Consider the following 26172-nt stretch of genomic DNA (forward strand, 5'->3'; position numbering starts at 1 on the left):
CTAATGCACTGGGAGTACCGGTAGTTTCACTCCTGGGTGTGGGTTTGGCTTGGGGCAAAAGAACTAGGCAGGGAAGGGGTGGCTGGAGGGAAGATCACTACAGTGTAGGCGAAGGGGGTGGGGGGCATCGAGAACTATGGGGGTGAGGCCCCAGGGGCCATAAGCATGATGAAACAAACGCGTTTCTCTCTCCTAAACACTCTCGCTGCTGCCCATTCTGGAATGCCGTGGCAGGTGGTGCTTCAGTCCCGTGACTACAATGCACTCTCCATGTCCGTGATGGCCTTCGTGGCCATGATTTACCCACTGGAGTACATGTTTCCTGTCATCCCCCTGCTGCCCACGTGCATGGCGTCCGCTGAGCAGGTGAGGTGCCAGGTGGCTTCCCACATTGCCAGTCCTGAGGGAGAAGGCTCAGTGCCAAAAGAAAGTATCCCTTGGTACTGTCCCTCCAAGGTCTGTCTCTTTGTGTTTGGGCCACATCTGTTCATACTCAGAGCTTACTCCTGGCTCTGCTCGGGGCTTGGGGGACTATTTGGAATGCCAGGGATCAAACCCAGGTCAGTCACATGCAAGACCAGCACCTTACCTGCTGTACTGTCTCTCTGCCCCCTCTGATTTTAACTTGTTTGTCTGCACAGTTTAATTTGACTTAAACTGACCTGGTGATAAAACCTGTGCTGAGGATGGTTCTTATTTCTTGTAGCCAGTGAATCTCGGCTTTTGGCAGTTCCCTAATGGGTGTCACCTAACAATAGCATCTCCCCTTTCTAAAGCCTGTAAAGCACTCAGCATTGAAACACATCTCCCTTTACGAGTTTGGGGATGTGAACCTGTGTTCCGTAGCCAGACTGTGTTGCCTCAGTCAGTGACTGTGATTGGTGTTGTTTTTTTGTTTCTTATCCTCTTTGCCTTCCACAGCTGTTGTTGGCTCCAACCCCCTACATCATTGGGGTCCCTGCCAGCTTCTTCCTCTACAAGCTGGACTTCAAAATGCCAGATGATGTTTGGCTCGTGGATCTGGACAGCAATAGGGTAAGTCTCTTTACTGACGCCTACAGAGTTCTAGAAGAAAATTGGGGGACTGGAGCAATAGCACAGTGGGTAGGGTGTTTGCCTTGCACGCGGCTGACCCGGGTTCAATTCCCAGCATCCCATATGGTCCCCTGAGCACCGCCAGGGGTGACTCCTGAGTGCAGAGCCAGGAGTAACCCCTGTGCATTGCCGAGTGTGACCCAAAAACCAAAAAATAAAAAAAAAATAGAAGAAAATTGGGTTTTGTTTTTCTTTTTGAGGGGGGCTAGAGAGGATTGGGGGCTCACACCGAATGTGACAAGAAACAATGGCCGGGACAAAAATCAAAGTAAAGGAGTAAGCACTACAGGTGGGGGTGGGGGCACAGAGATGTTTAGAGGGAACTGAAAGGTCCCTTTTGAGATATACCAAGTCTGCAGCTATGATTTCTCCCCTGGAATGGCATGGGAGAGGAAGCTGGCTCCTCCCATAGCTGCTGGAGTGTAACTCCTGGCTTTGCACTCAGGAATCACTCTTGGTAGTGCTTGAGGGACTATTTGGGATGTCGGGATCAAACCTGGGTCAGCTGCATACAAGGCAAAAACTGTACTACCTCTCCAGCCCCTCTCTTCAATTTTTGTTTTGCATTTTTTTGTTTTTGTTCTGATGATGTTGAGGGGTGGAGGGAACCATGCAGTGCCAGGGATTGAGCCCAGGGTTCCCACAAACAAAGCCTGTGGCCTAGCCCTTTGAACTACCACCCTATTTTTTTTGGCTTTTTGGGTCACACCTGGCAATGCACAGGGGTTACTCCTGGCTCTGCACTCAGGAATTACTCCTGGCGGTGCTCAGGGGACCATATGGGACGCTGGGAATTGAACCCGGGTCAGCTGCATGCAAGGCAAACGCCCTAACCACTGTGCTATTGCCCCTACCACCCTATTTATTTTTTACATTAGCATTCTGCAGTGTGAATACACTCAAACTTCAATGACTCAAACTAGTAAGTCTTTTTGTTTTTTCCATTGTGAAATAAAAAAAATACATAGTGATGGGGCCAGAGCGATAGTACAGTGAATAGATCACTTTTTTTTTTCTTTTTGGGTCACACCTGGCAATGCACAGGGGTTACTCCTGGCTCTGCACTCAGGAATCACCCCTGGCAGTGCTCAGGGGACCATATGGGATGCTGGGAATCGAACCCAGGTCGGCCGAGTGCAAGGCAAACGCCCTACCCGCTGTGCTATCGCTCCAGCCCCTAGATCACTTTTTTTTGCTTTTTTGTTTTTGTTTTTGTTTTTTGGGTCACACCTGGCAGTGCACAGGGGTTACTCCTGGCTCTGCACTCAGGAATCACACCTGGCAGTGCTCAGGGGACCATATGGGATGCTGGGAATCGAACCCAGGTCGGCCGCGTGCAAGGCAAATGCCCTACCCGCTGTGCTATTGCTCTAGCCCCTAGATCACTTTTTTTTGCTTTGTTTTTTTTTCTTTTGTTTTTTGGGTCACACCTGGCAGTGCTCAGGGGTTACTCCTGGCTACGCACTCAGTTATCATTCCTGGCAGTGCTTGGGGGACTACAAGGTGCTGGAAATCAATCCCGAGTCAGCCTGTGCAAGGCAAACACCCTACCCACTGTACTATTGCTCCAGACCAGGATAGGTCACTTCTTTACACATGGCCGACCTGGGTTTGGTCCCTGATATCCTATATGGTCCCCCCGAGGACTGCCAGAAATCATCCCTGAGCATAAAGCCAGGAATAAGCCCTGAGTACTTCCAGGTATGGTCCAAACCATATCAAAACACACACCAAAAAATGATAGGGGCTGGAGTGATAGCACAGCAGGTAGGGCATTTGCCTTGCACGCGGCTGACCCGGGTTCAAATCCCAGCATCCCATATGGTCCCCTGAGCACCGCCAGGGGTGATTCCTGAGTGCGTGAGCCAGGAGTGACCCCTGTGCATTGCTGGGTGTGACCCAAAAAGCAAAAAAAAAAAAAAATAGAGAAACCTCATTGCATTATCTAGAGATAGTCGCAGATAGCAGGAAAGTATCCTCTTAGGAATGTATATATACCACGCTTACATGTGCAAACATCTCGTATACGTGTGTGTAGAACTTATTCACATATGTGTGTTGGCTGTTGGTGCAACTTCCCAGTCTCGCTACTCACCCTTATGTGAAAGAGACTCACAGCATTGCCTGCTGCAGCCCCGCCTTTGGTGTTTCTCTGCTGTAGGTGATCGCGCCCACCAATGCTGACGTGCTTCCTGTCCTGCCAGAGCCAGAGTCATTGGAGCTGAAGAAACACCTAAAGCAGGTAGGTGCAGAGGGAGAAAGCCAGGGGCCGTGGATGCCGCAGGACTGCAGGAGGCCCGTAGACAGACAAGACAGACACTCCAGCAGCTATGGGAGGAGCCAGCTTCCTCTCCCATGCCATTCCAGGGGAGAAATCATAGCTGCAGACCTGGTACATCTCAAAAGGGACCTTTCAGTTCCCTCTAAATATCTCTGTGCCCCCACCCCCACCTGTAGTGCTTACTCCTTTACTTTGATTTTTGTCCCGGCCATTGTTTCTTGTCACATCTGCCATTCTTTCTGGCCTTGCAGCCCTTTCTGTCTAAGGTGGGAGTCATAGTTTGGGCAGTATGGCTCCTTTTTAAATTTCTTTTTGGCATACAACCCTATAGAATCCTGCTAAAATCCCTAGAAAATCCTTCCTTCCAAATCCCTTTCTCTCAGTAATCCTTTAAATGCATTTTCATTGATGAATTTTCTTCTTCTTCTGCATGCTGAACACAGTACTTGAAGGTAAAGCAAGGCAGCTACTCCAACTCCATGCCTTCCTCTGTGCTACTCTCTGTGTTTTGTGGGTCTCCCGGTAGCTAGCTCTCTAGTTATTAGGAATTCCTGCTCTCCTTTGACTTGGCTTCAGGACTCTCTTTGTGTTGTCTGAGTTACTTAGAAGTGCCTTTGTGTTATGTTTTTACATTTATCGGGGCCTTTTTATATAATCTCTCTGCTTCACTACTGATGTAATATAGTATCTTGTTCCTGCAGATCACAAGTTCAATCAGTTCTCTAGCTTTGCTGTGAAAACAGAAGATGTTCCTTTGCTGTGTTTTCATTTTTGGTGACTGCCTTCCTAGGACCAGTGAGATGGAATGGCTGCAGTACTCCTTTATGGAATCATACTTTATCATCAACATTTTTTTGCTCTCCCCTGGGTTTATAATACAAGATCAGTTTCAGGATTAAAGCTTCATACACTTCAAATGTTCCTAGGAATTAAGATCCTTAGCTCCTCGATTCTGTATTATTCATTTGGTTTTTGTTTGGGGACCACACTTCACAATGCTCAGGGCTTACTTCTGGCTCTGCACCCAGGACTCACTCCTGGTGGTGCGTGGGGAACCATATGGCCCAGAACAGTATAGTCCGAAGCAAGCACCCTACCCACTGTACTATCACTCCATTCCCTGTTTTTTGTTTTATTTTTAAAAAAGTATTTTGTTTGCTTGCTTATTTGGGGGCTATGCTAACTAGGCGATGCTCAGGGGTTACTCCTGCCTTTGTACTCAAGGATTACTCTGGAGGTGCTCAGGGGACCATGTGGGGTGCTGGGGATAGAACCTGGGTATGCTGCTTGCCAGGCAAGCATCTTACCTACTGTACTATGGCTTGAGCCCCCAATTAGGCATCTTTTATTTAATTTATTTACAAAGAGAAAGCTAACCACCCACTCTATTTTTATTTATTTATTTATTTTCGCTTCTTTTGTCATGCCCAGTGATGTTCAGGGGTTGCTCCTGGCTCTGTACTTAGGAATTACTCCTGGAAGTACACAGGGGGGACCATATGAGATGCTAGGGATCGAACCCTAGTTTGGCTACATGCAAGGAAAATGCCTTACCCACTGTACCATCTTTCATTAAGTTTTCTCAATAAGTTGGTCAAAAACATTGCTGCTAAATTTTAGCAATTGAAACCCAAATAATATGAGGCACAATTAAAATACTGATTTTGTATTCTCTTTTTTGGGGGCGGGGGCTCATATTGGCATCTCTCAGTGCTGGCTCAATGCTGGGGTCATATGTAGTGCTGCTGGGATTGAACTTGGGTTGCATTCATGCAAAGCATGTGCTCAGCCTGTTTCTGTATTTCTATGACTCCTGATTCTGTATTCTTAGTCTTTTGTTTATTTTTGTTTTGGGGCCACACCTGGTTATGTTCAAGGCTTATTCCTGGCTCTACACTCAAGAATCACTCCTCAGGGACTATATAGGGTACCGGGGATTGAACTTGAGTAGCCATGTGCAAGGCACGCTATATTTTCTCTCTGCACAACTTAATTATTAATTTTTTTTTGGGTCACACCCAGCAATGCACAGGGGTTACCTCCTGGCGTTGCACTCAGGAGTTACTCCTGGTGGTGCTCAGGGGACCATATGGGATGCTGGGAATCGAACCTGGGTTGGCCGTGTGCAAGGCAAACACCCTACCTGCTGTGCTTGCTTCAGCCTCACAACTTAATTATTAATTATTAATAAAATTATAGTCAGCAGCAATAGCATCTCCTGGCCTTATATAAAATGTAGAATCAGGGCTGGAGCAATAGTACAATGGGTAGAGCATTTGCCTTGCACATGGCTGACCTGGGTTCAATAACCCTGCCTCCCCTGAGCACCACCAGGAGCAATTCCTGAGTGCAGAGCCAGGAATAACACTTGAGCATCGTCAGGTGTGACCCAAAAAAAGCAAAAAATAAAGTGTAGAATCACTCCAGGCATATTGGATCAAAATCCTCCTTTTAAAGGCATCTCTGTTTTCCCTGTGCTTGTTAAATGAAGCAGCACTGCTGGGGGCCGGAGCAGTAATATGGTGGGGAGGGCGCTTGCTTTGCACATGGCAGACCCAGGTTTGATCCCCAGCACCCCATACAGTCCCCTGAGCCCTGCGAGGAGTAATCCCTGAATGCAGAGCCAAGGATAATCTCTGAGCACTGCAGGGTGTGGCCCAAAAACAAAAAAGAAAAAAAAAAGCCAGCGCTGTCAGTCCAGAGGAGGGGCTGTGTCTTCCCTGGGAAGTGCCACATTAGGTCAGAAGCACTGAGCATATGAGGCTCGGGGCTCCTCAGGCCCCTCCTGGACTCCATACTTTCACCGTTTAGTGGTCTGTTTTCACATACAGTTCCCCTGAGAAATCAGATTTTTTTGGCTGACCTGGACTTCAGATCTGATTGAGTTGCTCTGAACTAAGGGGACTCAGGCAGCAGGTCTCCATGACACCTGTTGTTTTCTGGATAACGGCGTTATCTCTCAGATGAAGGCTCTTTCCTAGAAGCTGCGGTTGGCTGGCAGCCCAGGAATCTTCCTCCCATGTGGGCTCTCTTCTTGTTGCACAGGCCCTTGCCAGCATGAGTCTCAACACCCAGCCCATCCTCAACCTGGAGAAATTCCACGAGGGCCAGGAAATCCCCCTTCTCTTGGGGAGGCCTTCGAGCGACCTGCAGTCCACGCCTTCCACTGAGTTCAACCCCCTCATCTATGGCAACGATGTGGACTCCGTGGATGTGGCGACCAGGTATGACCCAGTGGGCGGTGCACCCTCAGCTCTTACAGCCCGTCTGCCCGCTCGGCAGCCTGGTATGGGGCATGGCACTTCCCTGAGCCCCTTTGTCCGCTGAGATAAAAGAAATAGTGCCCCTTCCCGGGCCTCTCAGAGAGAACTGAGGAGTCTTGGAGGCAGCTCTCCCCTTGCTATTGGGAGCCTGAAGTGAGGGCTTCAGCAGGGAGGTCTGCACCTTAGGGGTGGGCAAGGGGTGGGCAGGAACCCTTGGCCTGCGGGGTGTGGGATTTGGATGATCTCACCGTCCCCTTCTTTCCCAGAGTGGCCATGGTCCGTTTCTTCAACTCCCCCAACGTGCTGCAGGGCTTTCAGATGCACACACGTACCCTGCGCCTCTTCCCTCGGCCTGTGGTCGCTTTCCAAGCTGGCTCCTTTCTAGCGTCCCGCCCCCGGCAGACGCCTTTTGCTGAGAAGCTGGCGAGGACACAGGCTGTGGAGTACTTTGGAGAGTGGATCCTTAACCCCACCAACTACGCCTTTCAGCGAATTCACAACAGTGAGTCTCTCCTGCCTGCAGCCCCCATGGGCCCCTTTCCCTTTCTCATCTCCCAGCCGCCCTCAGGCATTCCGGGTTTATTTTTTCAAAAATTTTTATTTATTTATTTTTTGCTTTTTGGGTCATACCCAGTTATGCCCAGGGGTTACTCCTGGCTCTGCACTCAGGAGTTACTCCTGGTGGTTTTGGGGGGACCATATGATGCCTGGGATTGAACTCAGGTCAGCCGTGTGCAAGGCAAACGCCCTGCCCGCTATACTATCACTCTGGCCCTATTTTATTAATTTTTAAATTTTGGGGTCACACCCAACGATGCTCAGGGGCTACTTCTGGCTCTGCATTCAGGAATTACTCCTGGTAGTGCTTCGGGAGCTATATGGGATGTCGGGGATCGAACCCAGGTCGGCCTGATGCAAGGCAAAAGCCATCCCCACTATTACTCAGGCCCCTCGCCATTCCTGTTTGACTCTAGAATGCCCTCCTGCCTCACCTTCACGTTTGGCTGGCCTTTCTCCCCTAGTGTTGCTCACTCTCGATTCCTTTCCCCGCTATGGGCAGACATGTTTGATCCGGCCCAGATTGGGGACAAGCCAAAGTGGTACGCTCACCAGCTGCAACCCATCCACTACCGGGTGTATGACGGCAACTCCCAGCTGGCCGAGGCGCTGAGTGTGCCACCAGAGCGTGACTCGGACTCAGAGCCACCGACGGATGACAGGTGAGAGGCTGCTCCCCTCCCCACACCATGCCAGCCCCGTGGGGGCACTCCCAGCCCACGACTTCAGTATCGGATACATCAGCTTGCATGTTGGGCGGTAGTTTTCAGTGACTGGACTCCTTCAGTCTTGCTCCCTGGCCATGGCCTCAGAATGCCCCTCTCCACATTGCCTCATGCCAGTTCTTTTCCCTGTCTTTTCCCACGGCCTTGGTTTCTCTCTCCCACTCGGCCCTCCGCAGTGGCAGTGACAGCATGGACTACGACGACTCGAGCTCATCCTATTCCTCTCTGGGCGACTTTGTCAGTGAAATGATGAAGTGTGATATCAGCGGGGACACTCCAAGTAAGTGCCGTTTGGGAAGGTGGTTGCCTCAGGGCGGGGCCCAGGGCTCAGGGCTGGGGGTCAACTGGGCCATGGTCTCTGGCAGATGTGGATCCTCTGACGCATGCGGCGCTGGGGGATGCCAGTGAGGTAGCGATTGATGAGCTGCAGAGTCAGAAGGAAGAAGCGGAGGAGCCAGGCCCGGAGGGTGAGACCTCTCAGGAAGGCCCCGTGCTGTGCTCTAGCTCCAGCACCACCGCCAGCAGGAGCCCCAGCACTGTCATCCATGGAGCCAGCTCTGTACGTGAGCATCTGGGAGCTCTTCCTGGGGAGCGGGACCTCCTCTCTGGTACCAAAGCGAGGATAAAGCTTGTTGCCACTTTCTGTTCAGGACAGCCTGAAGCCTAGAGCCTCCAAGGTGGACTTTTGGCCTTAGGAGGTCTTTGGGCTTTGTTCTGGGGGTTCTGGAATCCCACCCGGGGTTCGTCTGTGGCCACAGAGAACAGGGGTGTCCACAGATTATTCCTTCCATGTGTTAGGATAGGAATCTGAGAGGCCTGGCATAACCCCAACAATCAGAATACAGAACAGTATCTCTGAACCCCAGGTGACTAGGCTTTCCTTCCGTGACCTCTAGGAACCTGCTGACTCCACAGAAACTGAGGACAAGGCATCCATAGGTGCCGCCAGACCGCTCTCTGCTACTGGCCCCAGCATCGGGAAAGCGGGTGTGGACAGACGTCAGCCAGAAATTGGAGAGGGGTCAGTGAGCCAGGGACCCTGTGACAATCCATGCTTGGAGCCCCAATGTGGTTTTCCCCCTGAGGGATACTGAGGGGAGAGAGTTACTCACCCCACTTCAGCCCGCATGTCAGTGGCTGTGTGAGAGCCCAGGAGCCCTTCTAGCTGGTGGCCAGTGGACCTCCCCACATCAACCTGGGGCAAGGGTTGAACCGTCTGCCAAGCCTGAATGCTCCCAGAGAGTGGTGCTTTGAGCTAGGCTCGATGCAGCCAAACACATTTGACTCCCTGCTTCCTTTTTCAGGAAAAAAAAACAAAACAAAACAGTGCCCTTCTGGAAATCTACCTTCTTCTTCTTCTTCTTTTTTTTTTTTTTTTGCTTTTTTGGGTCACACCCAGCGATGCACAGGGGTTACTCCTGGCTCTGCACTCAGGAATTACTCCTGGTGGTGCTCGGGGGACCATGTGGGGTGGTGGGACCCAAGCCCCGGTCAGCTGCATGCAAAGCAAATGCCCTACCTGCTGTGCTATCACTCCAGCCCCCAAATCTATCTTCTTTAAATGAAAAAAACAAAGCACACAGAGACTTCCTTCCCTCCCCTCTCCCCCATTGTTCCAGTGTCTTCACCCCAGGGTGGGGGTGGTATCACTCAAAGTCCACTCCTCTGGGCTTTGAGAAATGGTGGGAAGGGAGCACCCCCAGGTGGTCAGACCCCCACTGCCTGGGGCTCATCGAGGCCACTGTGCATTCCAGGGCTCAGAAGCTGCTGCGGCCCAACAGCCTCAGGTTGGCCAGTGACTCTGAACCAGAGTCTGACTCCCGGGCCAGCTCGCCCACTTCCACCGTCTCCAATAACAGCACCGAGGGCTTCGGTGGCATCATGTCTTTTGCGAGTAAGTTCCTTCCTTCCACACTGTCGGCCCCTGTCCCCTCGCCTCACCAGCTGGACTTGGCCATGGCAGGCTCTGCTCAGGGCTGCAGAGGGAGAGCTGAGTCTGCAGGGCGCAGCCCTGGTCAGCTGGTGAGGGCGATGGCGAATGCGGTATTTGCAGGTGAGATCAATAAAGAAAGGGGTGGGTCTCATGTTACGCAGAAATCATTTGATCCTGTTTGATTTGGCTATATTTTTAATATCTTTTGTCTGCTGTGAGCAACATTTTCATGGCCGTTTTTATGTACTTTGTTCCAGAAATAGATTGTTTTGAATCTGTATGCGGTTGACTTTTGTTTGTGCTTAGAGATTATTTTCAGAAATGAGGCATAGCATTAAAGAATGAAGAGAGGGCTGGAGATAGATAGAACAGACTGTAAGGTGCTTGCCTTGTATGTTGCTGACTCGGATTTGATTCCTGGCTTGCATATGGTTCCCCGAGCACCTCCACAAGTGATCCTAGAGTCAGAGCCAGGATTAATCCCTGAGCACCACCAGGTTTATCCCCCAAGCAAAAAATAACAAAAAGAGGAATGCAGACAGGCTGGGAATCAGGGAGAGCCATCCTAAGGAAGACCTGTTGTGTATAATTGTGGAGTTACTCAGAAGCTGGGGAGGGGTAGCATCCAGTTCAGATCAGAAGCACATTAAATGCCCGCTTTCAGGCCAGGTTGGCCTGAGGCTGATTTGTTATCATGGGAGGGAGTCAGAGGAAGTTGTTACTAAATTCTGAGCAATCCTGGCAGTAAATTCATTTGTTCTCCCTCTCAGCTCTCTGTCTCTCTCTCTCTCTGTCTCTGCCTCTCTCTGTCTCTCTGTCTCTGTCTCTCTTCCTCCCTCTCTCCCTCCTTCCCCTTTTTCTCCTTTTCTTTCCTTCTTTCATTTGAGCCACACCTATCAGTGCTCAGGTATGTCTGACTCAGGTAGAATCATATCCCTGACTATGCACAGGGATCACTCCTGGTAGTGTATGCCAGGGATTGAGCCCAGTCATATACATTCAAGGCAAGCATTTTACTGGCTGTACTCTCTCTCTCTCTCTCTCTCTCTCTCTCTCTCTCTCTCTCTCTCTCTCATGAGGGGGTGAGGGGGTTACACTCATCTGCATTTACTCCTGGCACTGTGCCCAGGGATTATTCCTGGTGGAGCTTGGAGTACCATATGGGACCATAAGAGGTGCAAAGCAAGTGCCTTACCCACTGTACTATCTCTCCGGCCCCAGATTCTGCTCTAAGATCCATTAAAGACTCTGGGAATTTGCCTGAAAATGGGCAGGTAAAGAGGATGCATTTGTTGGCATCCGCTTTTTTGGTGGTTCCCCTCACATATTGCTGCCATTTTCCCCTTTCAGGCAGCCTGTATCGGAACCACAGCACAAGCTTCAGCCTTTCAAACCTCGCGCTGCCCACCAAAGGGGCCCGAGAAAAGACCACACCCTTCCCCAGTCTGAAAGGTACCAGTTTGTCCACGCTTTGCCAGACCAGGATTCACTGGGAAATGCTTTCGGCCTGGGGGTGCTTGTCAGGAACCTGCATACGACAGTGACTCATCCACCTGGCTGCTGCCCCTTGGGTCGCTTCCCCTGCCTTTCCCTGCACACCATCGGCTCTCGTGTTTTCACATGGAGGTTTTCTGTGCGCTAAGGAGTAGGCCCTTTTGGTTCATTTGGGGCGGGGCAGTGGTGGCTGACTGCTGCCTTGTAAGGGCTTCTGTTAAAGCCCAATGCTGGACATGGGCATCATTACTGCTGCTCTCACTACTGCCCCCGTCCCTCCCCTAGGACCTGGGTGGGTGAAGGATGGTGGGGTAAAGTGTCTGCATTCCCTCCAAGGCCAGGCCATTCCTTTGGCTTCGTGTCCATTTAGGGCCTGTGTGTGGGCAAGGCAGTACTGGTTGCCATCTGGGACCAGTTAGGAGTATATTTGCTTTTCTTTTGTCATCCTGACATTGCGAGTGGCATCTTCTAATGCTACCCAGGCATTCATCTGTTTTCTCTGGGTGTTGTACTGAACGAACGGGGGTGGAAAGTGCAGTGAGGAGCAGATTTTTATTTTTATTTTTCTCCTGACAATCCTTCCTAGTGATTGAAACTGTCAAGGGGCTCAAGGACATTTTTATGGCTGGTAGGGGGATTGCAGTAAGCTGGGCCTAAGGACGCCCAAGCTCCAATTGTCATAACTCCCTGACCTTGTGGTGGGGAGCTATACAGGCCCGGAGTGGGGAGGGGAGGAGTTAGGGCCCCAGATTGGCACTGACTCAGGTGAAGAGGAGAGCGCTTGGAACACTTTCACTGCATGCTGATGCTTCCATTCATTGGCCACGCTTGTCCCTCCCATTCTCTAACCCCCCTCACCTCCCTGCTTCACTGCCCATGACAGCATCTGCAAGAGGGGTCGCCCCCACCCACCCACCTGGCACCCCTCCGGCCCTCCATGCTAGATGTTTCCTGAAAACCAGCGGTCCCCCTCTCGTGCATGTGCCTGTCCCCGAAGGCTCCTTGTGTCATTGACCCCCGGCTCTGAGAGTCCGTAGTCTCGAGGATGATCTTCCCCAGCACCCTGGTGGTCTCCTGGTCACCTGGCTCTCAGCTGCCAGGTTGTGTGCACTGAGCTGTGGGAGCATGCTTGGATTATCTGACTTCAGCTCCATTAAGGGGTCTCGGGGTGGCAATATTGTGGTGCACCTACTAATTGTGTATTTTGTGTCCCAGTATTTGGGCTAAATACTCTAATGGAGATTGTTACTGAAGCCGGCCCCGGGAGTGGTGAAGGTGGGTTTTGCCCGTGAGCTGTGCATGATCTTCTTTTCTCTCTAGCATCTTCTGTGCCTGCCTGCGGGCCGTCCTCCTCCTCCTGGAGCAAGCCGCATCACGCGCGTGACGTGCCCTGCCCCGGCCCCCCCATGACGCCCGTGTCTGCCCATGGGGCGTGCTGCTGGTGCATGTGGTGTGGCCTGAGTCTCCATCCCCGACTCCCTCCACCCCTGTGTGTGGGCGCAGAGCCTCCCTCCCCCAGACCTCCTGGGGGCTGGGTGTGGAGTGTGGCTGCCTAACTCGAAGAGTGACTTCTCTCCTTCCTCCCCTCCTGGCCTTAGGAAACAGGAGGGCCTTAGTGGACCAGAAGTCGTCTGTCATTAAGCATAGCCCAACAGTGAAACGAGAACCCCCGTCACCCCAGGGTCGGTCCAGCAACTCTAGGTAATAAATAACAAGGCCATTTGAAGAGGTTTAGGGATGGAAAGTAGCTGTGTTTCCCACCCACCCCCAAGCTTTAGGGCTGCTGAGCCATGGGGTGAGATGGGCAGATGGGCTCTCTGCGGGCAGAAGGAATCCGTGCTTGCCAGCACCTTCGAGAACTGGCAGAGAACGCCTTGGGCACTAGGGACCTGCCTCTTAGCTCTGAGTTTGGGCTCCTCCCGCCACTCCCCCCGGGGTAGACATCTGTTCTGGTGAGAGGGGACACGGCTTCATGGAGGGCCGATGAGCACAGCTGAGAGCTGAGGTGTGTGCCCCCCGCAGCGAGAACCAGCAGTTCCTGAAGGAGGTGGTGCACAGCGTGCTGGACGGCCAGGGTGTTGGCTGGCTCAACATGAAGAAGGTGCGGCGGCTGCTGGAGAGCGAGCAGCTGCGAGTCTTCGTCCTGAGCAAGCTGAGCCGCACCGTGCAGCCTGACGACGGGGCCCGGCAGGACGTCATCCCAGATGTGGTCGGTGTCTCGGAGGGGCCAGGCAGGGGTTGAGGGCTGGAATCTGTGGGCCAAAGGGACATGGGTACCAGGGGGGAAGTTTTTGCAAACTCTGACCCCTGTGTTCCGGTCCCAGGAGATCAGCCGAAAGGTGTACAAGGGGATGCTGGATCTGCTCAAGTGCACAGTGCTCAGTCTGGAGCAGTCCTATGCCCATGCGGGGCTGGGGGGCATGGCCAGCATCTTCGGGCTCCTGGAGATCGCCCAGACCCACTACTACAGCAAAGGTAGGCTTGTACCCACTTGTCACCCACCTTCCCTTGTGTCTTCACAAGAAAGAGTGACCTGGGCCCCTGGACAAGTTTCCCAGGGCCCCACCACCTCCTCCCAGGCTTGGGGGCCTCACCCTCTAGTGCACGTTTCTGTGTCGCAGGCAGTATCAGCATCTCCTTCCCCACATCCTCCTGTAGCCTGGCTCCACCTACCACATTTCCCTTCCTGAATTCCTCCTTCTCACTCTCTCGATGGCTCCTCACGTTTAATCTTTCCTCAGAACCAGACAAGCGGAAGAGAAGCCCAACGGAAAGTGCACACACGCCCGTTGGCAAGGATCCCGGCCTGGCCGGGCGGGGGGACCCAAAGGCAATGGCGCAGTTGAGAGTTCCCCAGCTGGGACCTCGGGCACCAAGTGCTACAGGAAGGGGTCCCAAGGACCTGGACACCAGAAGCTTAAAAGAAGAGAATTTTGTTGCCTCCATCGGTATGTCTCACCGTGTTCGGGATGACGGAGGGGTTCCGGCTTCCTACGTAACCCTCCTTCCTTCCAGTTCATCCAGACTCCCGCCTGTCTCTCGCCCATGCTTTGCTTTCTAGAGAAGGAGGGAGAGGTCTCTGTGTGTCTCTAGCAGCGTATCTTTCTTTTTCTTGCTGTCTTCAGCCTCATTTATGGCTTCCCTCACCCACCTCTTACAAGGGGAGGGTCAGAAATCTGGCTTCAAGGGCTTGTGAGGCCTCCCATGGGCCCCCCTTTATTCCACCTAGATTATCTTCCCCTAGTGAAGATGACTTCGTGGAGCCACAGAGAAGTGTGGAGATGCATCTTTGGGCCAAAAATGAACAGTCTGGTCTCTAACACCGGTCTCCAAACCATGGTGCTGCTTTCCAGTTGGCTCCTCTGGGGCATGCCTGACACCCCACCTCCTCAGTTTTTGACCCTCGGCGTGTGTGATTCCTGAGGCGGTATTTCTTGAAACCTCTGCTTACTGGATTTAAGAGTGGCTTTTGCTTCTTCGTTCCCACTGAAACAGAGCTTTAGTGAGTTCGGGGGGTCCCCCTGTTCAGTGTTCTTCCCACCAGACATGGCGTCATCGAGGTTGTGTCTTCCTTCTCTTTGCTCCAGGCCTTGGACTTCTAACTGCTGCCTCTTGCGTGGTGATTAGCCTTCCAGGGGCCTGGTGCCAGCCTTGGGGGTGCTGACTTTCTCTAGTCAGCATCATGTTGTAGAGGCAGCCCCCCCTACCTGTCTCTGACCCTATCTCAAGAAACAGCGCTGACCTTTAAGTTTGGAGGCCTAGGGTGTTGGTCTTGTGTCCGCCCCCAGCGGACTCTGAGCAAATGCCTCCTCTGCTCAGGTGCTGTCTCCCCTCAGCAAACTGAAGCCACGGGATCAGGCTGGCTCTAAAGCTTCTTTCAGGGAAAGAAGAGCTGTTTGGTATTCTGTCTGTGAGAATCTGCCAGGATTCTGTTCTTGACCCCTTCATATTTTCTCTCGCCTCTGCCGGAAGCAGTTCTGCAGACACCTGTCCAAGAAGGTTCTCCTGTCAGGGCGGTTGCTGGTTCCGAGAGGGTGGGAAGATTTCTGTGGGTAGCAGCAAGGAGAGCAGCTGATTGCCTGCAGGAGAGGCCTCTGGCCCATCCAGGAGATTGTCTTTGTAGTCATGCTTCTGGAACCCTGTGAGGCTGCTTGAGGTGATCATAGGTCTTCCCTGGCGCCTGTAATGGTGGCGGCCGCTTCCCTCTTATAGCAGAGAGCAGGGGGTGGGTACAGCTGATTGTTGGGTTCCTGATCCTGCTGTTAAGGCCTCTTTGGACTCCGCTTCCTGAGACCAACCTGCGGGCAGCAGATGAGCTGCCCACTCTGTCATGAAGCGTGTACGCATGCAGGATATCCCCCACCGCGTTCAGGGGCGGTGTCGGGGACTTGGCGCCTGCCTTCAGAGGTTGGGGCTAAAGAGTTCGATCTCTTGATTTTCACCAACACCCTCCCCACCACACACACACACACATGGAGATGGCTTTGTGTTTTTAATCTCTTGATTTGTAATCCTCTGTCCCAGACTTGGGTGGGTGGGCGTCCATTCCGTCCGTCTCACCAGCCTCTGACTCTCTCTGTCTTTCTCTCCTGCTTACATTGCCTCTGGGGTAGAATTGTGGAACAAGCACCAGGAGGTGAAAAGGCAAAAAGCTTTGGAAAAACCGAGTAAGGAACAAATAAACGCCCCTTCCTGTTCCCAAGTCTTCCATACCTGCCAACTCCCCGGGCCCATTGTGGGCAGGCTCTGTTTGTCAGCCCCACCCCAAATTTGCTCCTGAGGGGGGGTGGTTTTTGGAATGCAAGCAGGTAGGTGGTATGTGACTTGTCGGCTGCTTCTTGCCCCCCTCCCCTTAGAGCAATCGGACTGTAAACCAGGGCATTTCCTGAGTCAAATTCCTTTGAACGGTGTTTCTCTATTGTCTCAGACTCGGTGGGGAGAATGTCTGTCTATTTCAGCGCCCCTCATTGGCTGATGGCTCCCTCACCCATTGGAGGCCTGTGGGCACAGTTGGCAGAGATGGTTGCTGTCCCTCCGTGTTGAGTCTGTAGCTGCCTGACTCTCTGGTGGCTTGCCTAGGCACGCTTTCTCGCTTTCTGTCATTCTGTCCTTCCACCATATCATTGTGGGTGTGTGGGGAGGGGGAATGGGGTGGTTTTCAATCTCGCGTGGAGAGATGTCAGGTGGGGCTCGGCAGTGTCCTCTGGGCCTGTGAGTGTTTCTTTCTTTTATCACCTTGGGTCTGTCTTTTTCTTTCCCCTTTGGAAGTGTGTTTGGGTAGCAGAGAATGACCTGGGGTGGGGGTGGGGGGCCTGGGGGAATCCCGAAATGGTGTCAGGCCCCTGGGAAGCTCTAACTATGCAAACAATAAAGTGCATTTTAGACATTGGTTTGGAGAACTTTTATGAAACATGATGGGGAGAAGTTTCCTAGCTGGAGAAGATGGCTGCAAGCACCCTTGGGGACCAGGCCTTATTTGTCCAACTTGGTTCTTACAATATCTGGGGACTTCTTCCTGGGGGAGGAGAAGTATTCCCCAGAAGGTGACTGGGATATCTGTGCTGGACTGGCCGGGGCCAGGCTGGGATATGCTGCCCCACTCCCTACACTAGCCTGCCCCAGCCTCTGCTGTCCAGTGACAGAGTCTTCCCCTCCTCAGGGCCTGAGGGCATCAAGCCTGCCTTTGACCTTGGCGAGACAGAGGAGAAAAAGTCCCAGGTCAGCGCGGACAGCGGTGTGAGCCTGGCATCTGGCTCCCAGGTTTGTGACTGCCTCTTGAGAACTAAGAGCTTTGGATGGACTCTCCCAGAATCGTCCTGCAAGTTAGCCACTTAGAGTAGGAAACAGCAGAACTGTCCCTGAATGAAAGGGGGATGACAAGTGATATATATATATATATATATATATATATATATATATATATATATATATATGACATATATATCTGTGCTCTGTAACATTGGAGGCCATTCACAATTGAGTTCTCACTCAGGGCCGGAGAGATAGTACAGTGGGTAGGGATAGTAGCCTGTATTCAGCTGACCCAGGTTCGTTTCCTACCACCCATATGGTCCCCAGAGCCTGCCAGAAGTGATCCCTGAGCCAGGAGTAAGCCCTGAGAACCACAGGGTGTGACAAAAAAAAAAAAAAGAAGAAGATTAAGTGTTCAGAGAGGTACTACAGCTGGGAAGGCACTTGCCTTGTGTGTGGCTGACCTGGTTTGATCCATGGCACCCCATATCGTCCCCTGAAAAAAAGATTTGAGTTCTCAAAAATGAGCCATAATGACAGGGAGGTGTTTACCTGCAGTACTATTCTAGTTGTATGCCTAAAATGCAGAAGAGGGTCAGGGATATAGCTAGCAATAGCGTGCTTGCTTTTCATTTGTGAGGTCCTGGGTTTGATCCCATGCACCGTAAGGAAAAAATTCACATAGAAAAAGCTGGAAGGAAATATATTAAGTATTCACAGTGGTTCCTGTAGGCTGTAAATTTATGGCTTCTTCATATTTCCTAATTTTGTCATGTATTTTTTTTTTTTTTTTTTGCTTTTTGGGTCACACCTGGCGATGTACAGGGGTTACTTCTGGCCTTCTGGCTCTGCACTTAGGAATTACCCCTGGCAGTGCTCAGGGGACCACATGGGATGCTGGGAATCGAACCAGGTCGGCCACGTGCAAGGCAAACTCCCTACCTGCTGTGCTATCGCTCCAGCCCCCATGTTATATATTTTCTATTGTGAGCATGTATTTCTTGAATATTGATTTTTTTTTTTTTTTTGCTTTTTGGGTCACACCTGGTGATGCACAGGGGTTACTCCTGGCTCTGCACTTAGAAATTACCCCTGGCAGTGCTCAGGGAACCATATGGGATGCTGGGATTTGAACCTGGGTCGGCCGAGTGCAAGGCAAACGCCCTACCCGCTGTGCTATCACTTCAGCCCCAAATATTGATTATTTCTTATTGTGTAAGCCATATCTTTTTATTCGGGGGTACATTTTATTTATTTATTTATTTATTGCTTTTTGGGTCAGACCCAGCGATGCTCTGGGTTTATTCCTGGCTCTGCACTCAGGAATTATTCCTGGCAGTGCTTGAGGGACCATATGGGATGCCGGGAATTGAAAACTTCAGTTGGTCATGTGCAAGGCAATGGCTCTACCCACTGTATTATTGCTTTGGTCTCTCAGGGGTGCATTTTTAAAAATTTTTTGTGTTTGGGGGCTTGGTGCTCAGAGGCTATTTTGGGGTCACTCCCTGCCATGCTGAGGGAACTTTATGGTGCCAGAGAACAGACTTGGGGTCTTATGCCTTTGTGCCATCTCACATGAGGGGGATTACTTTTCTCATGGCATGTCTTGGTATGGTAAAGAGGTGTGGGGGTGGGGTAGGGGAAAGTGTCAGCATTTCCAAGGAGGGGGAGGAGAGGGACATCCCTGACATCAGCTTCCATGTCTGAGTTCCACTCTCTGCTTTCAGAGGACTTACCCCGACTCCATCATCGGTGTGAGTCCAGCTGTGATGATCCGAAGCTCCAGCCAGGATTCTGAAGTTAGCACCGTGGTAGGGGAACACCACACTGGCGTCTGGGTGGGCAGGGTCTTTGGGGCCGGGGACTGCTTTCTTCAGGAGGCTCTTCTGAGTCTCAGGTGAGCTCGGCTCTCCCAGCTTGTCCAGAAGGTACTTCCAAGGCTCTCTGGCTGGCAGGCCTTTGAAATTCCATTATTCCTGCACGGCAGCAGCGCTCTTTACCAGGTTGGCATTTCTGGGGCCTTCCCTGTGGAATGTCCCTCACAACCGTTTTTCTTTTTTTTCCTCTTCGCAGGTGAGTAACAGTTCTGGAGAAACCCTGGGAGCGGACAGTGACCTGAGCAGTAATGCAGGGGATGGCCCAGGTGGTGAGGGCAGCGCCTACTTAGCAAGCTCTCGGGGCACTCTGTCTGACAGCGAAATTGAGACCAACTCCGCCACCAGTGCCATCTTTGTAAGTATTGTTTGCCTACCAGAGGGGAGGCCAGATCTCCTTGGGGGTGTGGGTTAGAACAGAGTAAAAGGTTAGGAGGGAGTTATAAGAGATGGAACTTCTTTAGAAAGATGTGAGGGGGAGAGAGAAGAGTATATGTGAGAGAGGGAGAGAGGAGTGAGGGAGAGAGAGGAGAGTGCTCACAGTAGGCCTTTCTCAAGTGAAAATAGGCAGGCATTAAGACAACCAAGGGAGACACGTGTTCAAGGGAGAACATGGGCTTGAAGAGTAAGCCTAGAAGAAATTATTTTTTTTTCTTTTTGAATCACACCCGATGATGCACAGGGGTCACTCCTGGCTCTGCACTCAGCAGTTACCCCTGGCGGTGCTCAGGGGACCATATGGGATGCTGGGAATTGAACCTGGGTCGGCCACATGCAAGGCAAAGGCCCTACCCGCTGTGCTATTGCTCCAGCCCCAGAAATGATGTTTCTTATGGCTTCTTTTAGTCACACGATTCCATGGTCTCAGGCTTCTACAAGTCTGTGTGATGAGTAAAGCTTTATTCAGTGATGAGTAAAGCTCCCAACCTATTTAGATTAGGACTTCAGACCCTATGTAGCCCTAGCCCCCATCTTTATTTTGCTTGCTTTATTTTTGTGGTGCTGGGATGGAACTTGGCTCACTCCTGCAAGGCCAGTGCTTTATCTCTGAGAACTATCCCAGCCCACCATGTTTCACTGAGGCCATGAGACATTGTGCCTGTTGCAGTCCACATTTCAGTGGCAATGTGCCTCTTTTATAGCCCGGTCCAGTTCCGTTCTCATCTCTCCTCTATTGGATGCCTTGAAATAGCATTTCTTTCTAGTATGTTCCCAATGTCATATGAAGTCTTCATTCTTCAGTAAACATGTGATTCACTAAATGCCAGATCCTGCTCTCAAATAGCAGAGGTAAATTTATCCCCCCTACAACAATTCAGTACATTGTTGTAATTGCAGGTTTGGGGAGAAAGCCAGAGGGATGGAAGAACTTGTGGTGAGCTCAATAGTGGGCAGTGATCAGTTTTAGTCCATATATTAAGCTGCATTTGAGTGCAGGTGTACTTCTTTGGGCACCATCAACATTCTGAAACACTTGTGCTTGTTCAGGTTGAAAATAGGTATTTCTTTATTTATATATTGTACCTATCATATATCATAATATGTGATATGTTACATGGTATATATTTACAATGATTTCTTATATTATTTTATTAGTTGTAGAGGACACACTCAAGCATTTCTGGGATAGAACCCAGTTCCCTGCACACTTAAGCTCCACATTTCTGTTTTTTTTTTTTTTGCTTTTTGGGTCACACCCAGCGATGCTCAGGGGTTACTCCTGGCTCTGCACTCAGGAATTACTCCTGGCGGTGCTTGGGGGACCATATGGGATGCCGGGGATTGAACCTGGGTCGGCTGCGTGCAAGGCAAACGCCCTACCCGCTGTGCTATCGCTCCGGCCCCAAGCTCCACATTTCTGGACCAAGAATGAATGAATGTATTATTATTATTATTATTGTTATTATATTATTATTATTTGTGTATGTATGTATGTCTGTGTGGTTTATACTATCCTGGGCGGTGCCAGAGCTTACTCCTGACCCAGTGCTAGGGGCTACTGCTGGTGGTGCCTTGGGGAACCATACACAGTGCTGGGGACCCAACAACGGTTGGCCACATGCAAAACAAGTGCCATAAACCTGGGAGTGTTGAGCCATATTCATTGGTGCTCAGGGCTCATTCCTAGTTCTGCACTCAAGATCATTCCTGGTGGACTTGGGGGATCATATGGGGTGCTGGGGATCTAAATTAGGTTGGCCACATGCAAGGATTTACTGTGGGGTGCTGGGGATCGAACCTGGGTCTACTGCATGTAAGGTGTCCAAGGCAGGCGCCTTACACGCTATTTCTCCAGTCCCAAGAATGGATATTCTTTACAAGAGCTCTTTGATCTGTAGAAAGAATGAAGAATGAGGTCAATTCTGTAGATAGGTCATCATTCTCTATCCAGGGCCTTCTATTTATGTTTCTAAGTGAGCAGGTGACATCAGAGAAGGGAGGGAGGGGAGAGAATCGGAGTCTGCAAAGCCACAGAGGTGAACATGTCTTAGCTCTCCCTAAGTCTTAACAGGCCATTCCCTAAGCTCCCTTTTGATCTTTCCAGTTGGTGTGGTTTGGGGAGAATGAGATGCGTGCTTAGAAACTTTGCCATAGGAAGTCAGCAGTACACAGCCTTCCTCTTCCTGGAACATCTGACTTGTCCTCACTGGTAGTGAAAGACTCTGCCCAGTTGAAATGCTGAGAGCAGTTACTCAACTTCTTGGCTCAAAAAAGGCCTGTTAGGAAATAAATCATATTAAGTTAGTGTGGATCACTGAACAAAGGATTGGGTTGTGAGCAGGAGGTAGACATTTTCATGCACTAATTAGGGATCTTCTGATAACCTTTGGTCAGTGGCTTCTCTGTTATGCTTTTCTCATGTGTTGTCAAACTGGCTTGAGACATACCTCTCCCCTAGTTTAAAACCTTTTCCATTTGGGGGATTTGGGCCATACTTGTCAGTGCTCAGGGCTTAACTCCTGGCTTTGTGCTCAGGGATCACTCCTGGTGGATTTGGGGGCGGAGGGGGCATGTCGGGTGCTGAGGATTGAACCCAGGTCAGCCATTTGTAAGGCAAGCTCCTTACTCACTGAAGTATCTCTCCAACCCCATTATTTTAGGTATTTTTTAATTTATATTTTTGTTCTTGGGCCACATCTGGCTATGCTCAGGGCTTACTCCTGGTCTGTGCTCAGGAATAGGGTTAAGGTTAGGATAACCCTAACCCTCTCTCTCTCTCTCCCTCCCTTCCTCTCTCTCTCTCTGTCTCACATGTACTAACCCTAACCCTGGCAGTACTTAGGGACCATATGGGATAACAGAGATTTAAACCTGGGACAAGGCAAGTACCTTCCCTGCTGTATAGTCTCTGTGGCCCCCCAAATCTTTTTGAATTTTTATTACATGTACATATATGTATGTATATACTTATGTATGTGTGTGGATATATATGTGGGGAAGGTTGGCCTATACCTGGAGGTGCTCAGTGCTTGGTGCTCCTGGTGGTGCCCCCTGGGGGGAGGGGCCATTTTTTAAATTTATCTGTTCTCTTGACTCCAGAATGGACTCTTTATTCTAAATCAACCATGTAAAGATGAGTGGGGTGGGAAGACCTAAGTCTATCTGTCTCCTTGGCTGGGCCCACCTGGATGTCCACATATAGCTCACACAACCACAGGCTCCATTAGCTAATGTCACAAGAGTTCTGAGTGTTGGGACCCATGGGAAGAGGAACAGTGGAACAGTGTTGGGGTCTGTTTTTTTAAAGGTGGGGAAGGAAAGACAGACGATCTCTCATTCCGCAATGCCCAGGGAGGGGCTATTTAATACTGGGCATCAATCTGGGTTGGCTGCATGTGAAACAAACACCTTAACCCCTTTATTATCTCTTCAGCCCAATTGTTTTAGTTTTGGGGTCACACCTGGTAGAGTTTAGGGGCTACTCCCTGCCCTGGGATCAAATCTAAGATTCCCACATGTAAAGCATGCTTTTTAACTCTTTCAGCCATTTCCCCCATCCCAGAAAATCTTTTTTTAAAGGGTAGAAAGTTTAATATTACAGAAATCAGTCACATTTCTCTTTGCTTGTTTTTGGTCCACACCAGGCAGTTCTCAGGCATTATTCCTGGTGGGACTTTGGGGCCCATACATGGTACTGTGGATTGAACCTAGATCGGATACAAGCAAGGCAAATGCCCTACCTACTGTACTATTGCTCCGGCCCCGTCAGTGACATTTCTGAGGGGCAGCTGTTTCTAAGACATGGTAGGATAGAAGACATTAGCAGTTTTCAAATACAAATTAATATTCAGTGTTTTATATGTGTTTAATAGTGTTCCAAGGAACGCATTGCAGCCTTCCTTTCTTTTGCAGTTAGGAAATGGGACTCGAAGAAGCTATAGTTTTGTGCCTGAGATCACATAGTAAGAGGCAAGAATCAGAACCTTATCAATCCGACTTCAAACCCCGTGTGCAGTCAGGGATGTGGCTGAGTGGTCCAGTGCTTGCCTTGCATTTGTGAGACCCTTAGGCAGGTGGGGGTGAGGAAGGAATATAGAACAGAACAAAAAAAAACTGGTGTTCATTCAGCTGCTCTGAATGCTGCTGCAAGAATTTGCTAAATCTCTTTATTTTGAGAAGAGTCTTTATAGAGACTAAAAGTAAAGAACTAAACTAAGTCAGAGAGAGAACCTGGTTACTGTAACGGGAAAGCAGGATTGTCATAGTGGCTTTTTGTCAGATCCTCGGGGCAAGTAGAGATGCACAGGCAGGGCTCATGGAGCAGGACTGGAAGAGATGGTGCCCGTGAGCACTTTGTGGAGCTGCTGACTGTATTTTGCCCCTGCTTGTGGCACTTCAGATAGCTTACCTGTCCCTTTTTCTCTGCAGGGTAAAGCCCATAGCTTGAAGCCAGGCGTCAGAGAGAAGCTGGGGGGCAGCCCGGTGCGCTCTTCCGAAGATGTCAGCCAGCGCGTGTACCTCTATGAGGGGCTCCTAGGTGAGAACGGACGGGGCCTGAGCTGGGGAGGAGGGTGTCTTGCACCACCACCTTCTGCGCTGGTGTCTGAGGGCTAGCGGTCATCGTGGGGCCAGAGAAGGCAGGGGGTGAAAGCAAGAAGAGGCTCATCTCTGGTATTAATCAACAGCTTCTGTCTTTCTGTCTTTCTTTCTTTCCTTTCTTGCTGCTGTGGTCCTTCCTGCTCCCAAATTGGCAGGAAGGGACAAAGGATCGATGTGGGACCAGTTAGAGGATGCTGCTATGGAGACCTTTTCTATAAGTAACCGCCTTTCTGTGTGCTGTGTTCCTTCTTCCTCCTGGGGGTGCTGGGCTGAGTCTCACTTGGAGGCAGCTGGGCTCCACAGGAATGTTAGGTCTAGATGGGGTGATTGTGTTTCCGTTGTCCTAGAACTTGTAATAATTCCCCTTTACTGGAGTCTAGTTTTGATTTTGGTTTGACACCTCTATCATTATTATTGTTATTATTTTTTTTAATTAACTTTGGACCATACCTAGTGGTGCTTAAGGCCTACTCCTGACTTGGTGCTTGGGGGTCTTTGGTACTGGCAGTTGAACTGAGGTCTCCTGCATGCAGAGCATGTGCTCCAGCCCTGTATTTTCATATATTAAATCAAGCCCTAAAATGACCTCTATTCCTCACAGGCAAAGAGCGTTCTACTCTTTGGGACCAGATGCAGTTCTGGGAAGATGCGTTCCTAGATGCTGTGATGGTGGAGAGAGAAGGGATGGGCATGGACCAGGGGCCCCAGGAAATGATCGACAGGTATGAGACATAGGAAACCCTTAAGAAATAAAGGCAAATTTGGCCTTTTCCCAGTGGTTCCCCATCTGAGAGCATACTTGTGCTGCCTAGGTACCTGTCTCTGGGAGAACATGATCGGAAGCGCCTGGAGGATGATGAGGACCGCTTGCTGGCCACACTGCTGCACAACCTCATCTCCTACATGCTGCTGATGAAGGTAGAGTCAGTTTTGCCTCTGCCTGGTTGGTGCCAGTGTGGCAGGGAGGCTTCTTCCTGTTGCCTTTCCACACCTCGAACATTTGCACGTGCTCTATTGATCTGAAGTCACCAAGCCCTGGTAACTTATTCTTTTTCTTTTTTTTTTTTTTTTGGTGTTTTGCATCACACCCAGAGATGCTCAGGGGTTACTTCTGGCTCTGCACTCAGGAATTACTCCTGGCAGGGCTTGGGGTACCATATGGGATACCGGGGATTGAACCTAGGTTGGCCACGTGCAAGGTAAACACCCTCCCTGCTATACTATACTCCGGCCCCTTTAATAACTTTTTTTGTTTTTTTGTTTTTGTTTTTGTGTTTTTTTTTGTTTTCTGAGCCTTACTGTTGACACTCAGGGCTATTCCTGGGTTAGTGCTCAAGGCCATACCCAGCCCCTGTGGTGCTGGAGATTGAACTTGGGCCTCCTATATGCAACGTATGAGCTCCAGCCAGTGAGCTGTCTCTCCAGCCGAGCCTCTGTGGTAAAGATGATTGATGATTCTATACGTGTGTTTGGCAGCACCCAGTAGTGCTCCAGCGCTACTCCCGGTATGCTCTGCTTGTGCTAGGGTTTCAGTTGGGTTCTTACATGCCAAGCATGCACTTCAGCTCATTGAGCTATTTCCCTGGCCTCTACACCGTATTCTCTCTCTCTCTCTCTCTCTCTCTCTCTCTCTCTCTCTCTCTCTCTCTCTCTCTCTCTCTCTCTCTCTACTCTCTCTCTCTCTCTCTCTCCCTTTTTTTTTGTCTTTTTGGGTGACAACAATAACCCCAACAATGTCCAGGGGTTATTCCTGGCTGTGCACTCAGGAATTACTCCTGGCGGTGTTCACAGAACCATATGGGATGCTGGGGATTGAGCCCAGGTTGCCTGTTTGCAAAGCAAATGCCCTACCCACTGTACTATCACTCTGGCCTCCATATTATTCATAATGTTTTCTTTTAGATATTTATTCACTTATTTTTGTGATTTGGGTCCATGCCTGGCAGTTCAGGACCTATTCCTGGCTCTGTGCTTAGGAGTGACAACTGTCCACGCATGGGGGATCATATATGGTGCTGGGGCTCAGACCGAGCTTGGCTTCCTACGAGGCAAGCGTCCTGCTTCCTATGCTGTCTCTCTGGCTCTGTGCTATTGATTTTGAATTTCTGTTGGATTTTCTTTGTTGAGTAGTTTCAGGATGCCAGTAGGTCTCCCCTCC

The 26172-nt window shown here is 50.5% G+C and overlaps 1 protein-coding gene across 19 annotated transcripts in view; it reads left to right on the forward strand.

Moving 5' to 3' along the window:
* The window catches only part of MADD (MAP kinase activating death domain), a 51241-nt gene that overhangs the window by 6067 nt on the left and 19002 nt on the right, over window positions 1–26172 (forward strand). For 5 of the 19 annotated variants that reach the window (XM_055143954.1, XM_055143953.1, XM_055143952.1 and 2 more), the window contains exons 5-28: window positions 235–366; window positions 922–1035; window positions 3257–3337; window positions 6422–6600; window positions 6906–7141; window positions 7700–7859; window positions 8099–8202; window positions 8288–8481; window positions 8819–8943; window positions 9677–9816; window positions 11206–11307; window positions 12565–12624; window positions 12948–13050; window positions 13372–13558; window positions 13674–13824; window positions 14091–14297; window positions 15963–16016; window positions 17009–17109; window positions 18828–18911; window positions 19174–19332; window positions 23844–23952; window positions 24170–24232; window positions 24616–24736; window positions 24827–24932. In XM_055143954.1, the coding sequence (XP_054999929.1) occupies window positions 235–366; window positions 922–1035; window positions 3257–3337; window positions 6422–6600; window positions 6906–7141; window positions 7700–7859; window positions 8099–8202; window positions 8288–8481; window positions 8819–8943; window positions 9677–9816; window positions 11206–11307; window positions 12565–12624; window positions 12948–13050; window positions 13372–13558; window positions 13674–13824; window positions 14091–14297; window positions 15963–16016; window positions 17009–17109; window positions 18828–18911; window positions 19174–19332; window positions 23844–23952; window positions 24170–24232; window positions 24616–24736; window positions 24827–24932 (3072 nt within the window). The remainder of the gene's footprint in view (window positions 1–234; window positions 367–921; window positions 1036–3256; window positions 3338–6421; window positions 6601–6905; window positions 7142–7699; window positions 7860–8098; window positions 8203–8287; window positions 8482–8818; window positions 8944–9676; window positions 9817–11205; window positions 11308–12564; window positions 12625–12947; window positions 13051–13371; window positions 13559–13673; window positions 13825–14090; window positions 14298–15962; window positions 16017–17008; window positions 17110–18827; window positions 18912–19173; window positions 19333–23843; window positions 23953–24169; window positions 24233–24615; window positions 24737–24826; window positions 24933–26172) is intronic. The other 14 variants (XM_055143956.1, XM_055143965.1, XM_055143957.1 and 11 more) reach the window with 7 other exon arrangements.

Source organism: Sorex araneus, chromosome 6, assembly GCF_027595985.1.
Source record: "Sorex araneus isolate mSorAra2 chromosome 6, mSorAra2.pri, whole genome shotgun sequence".
NCBI classification, from domain to species: domain Eukaryota; kingdom Metazoa; phylum Chordata; class Mammalia; order Eulipotyphla; family Soricidae; genus Sorex; species Sorex araneus.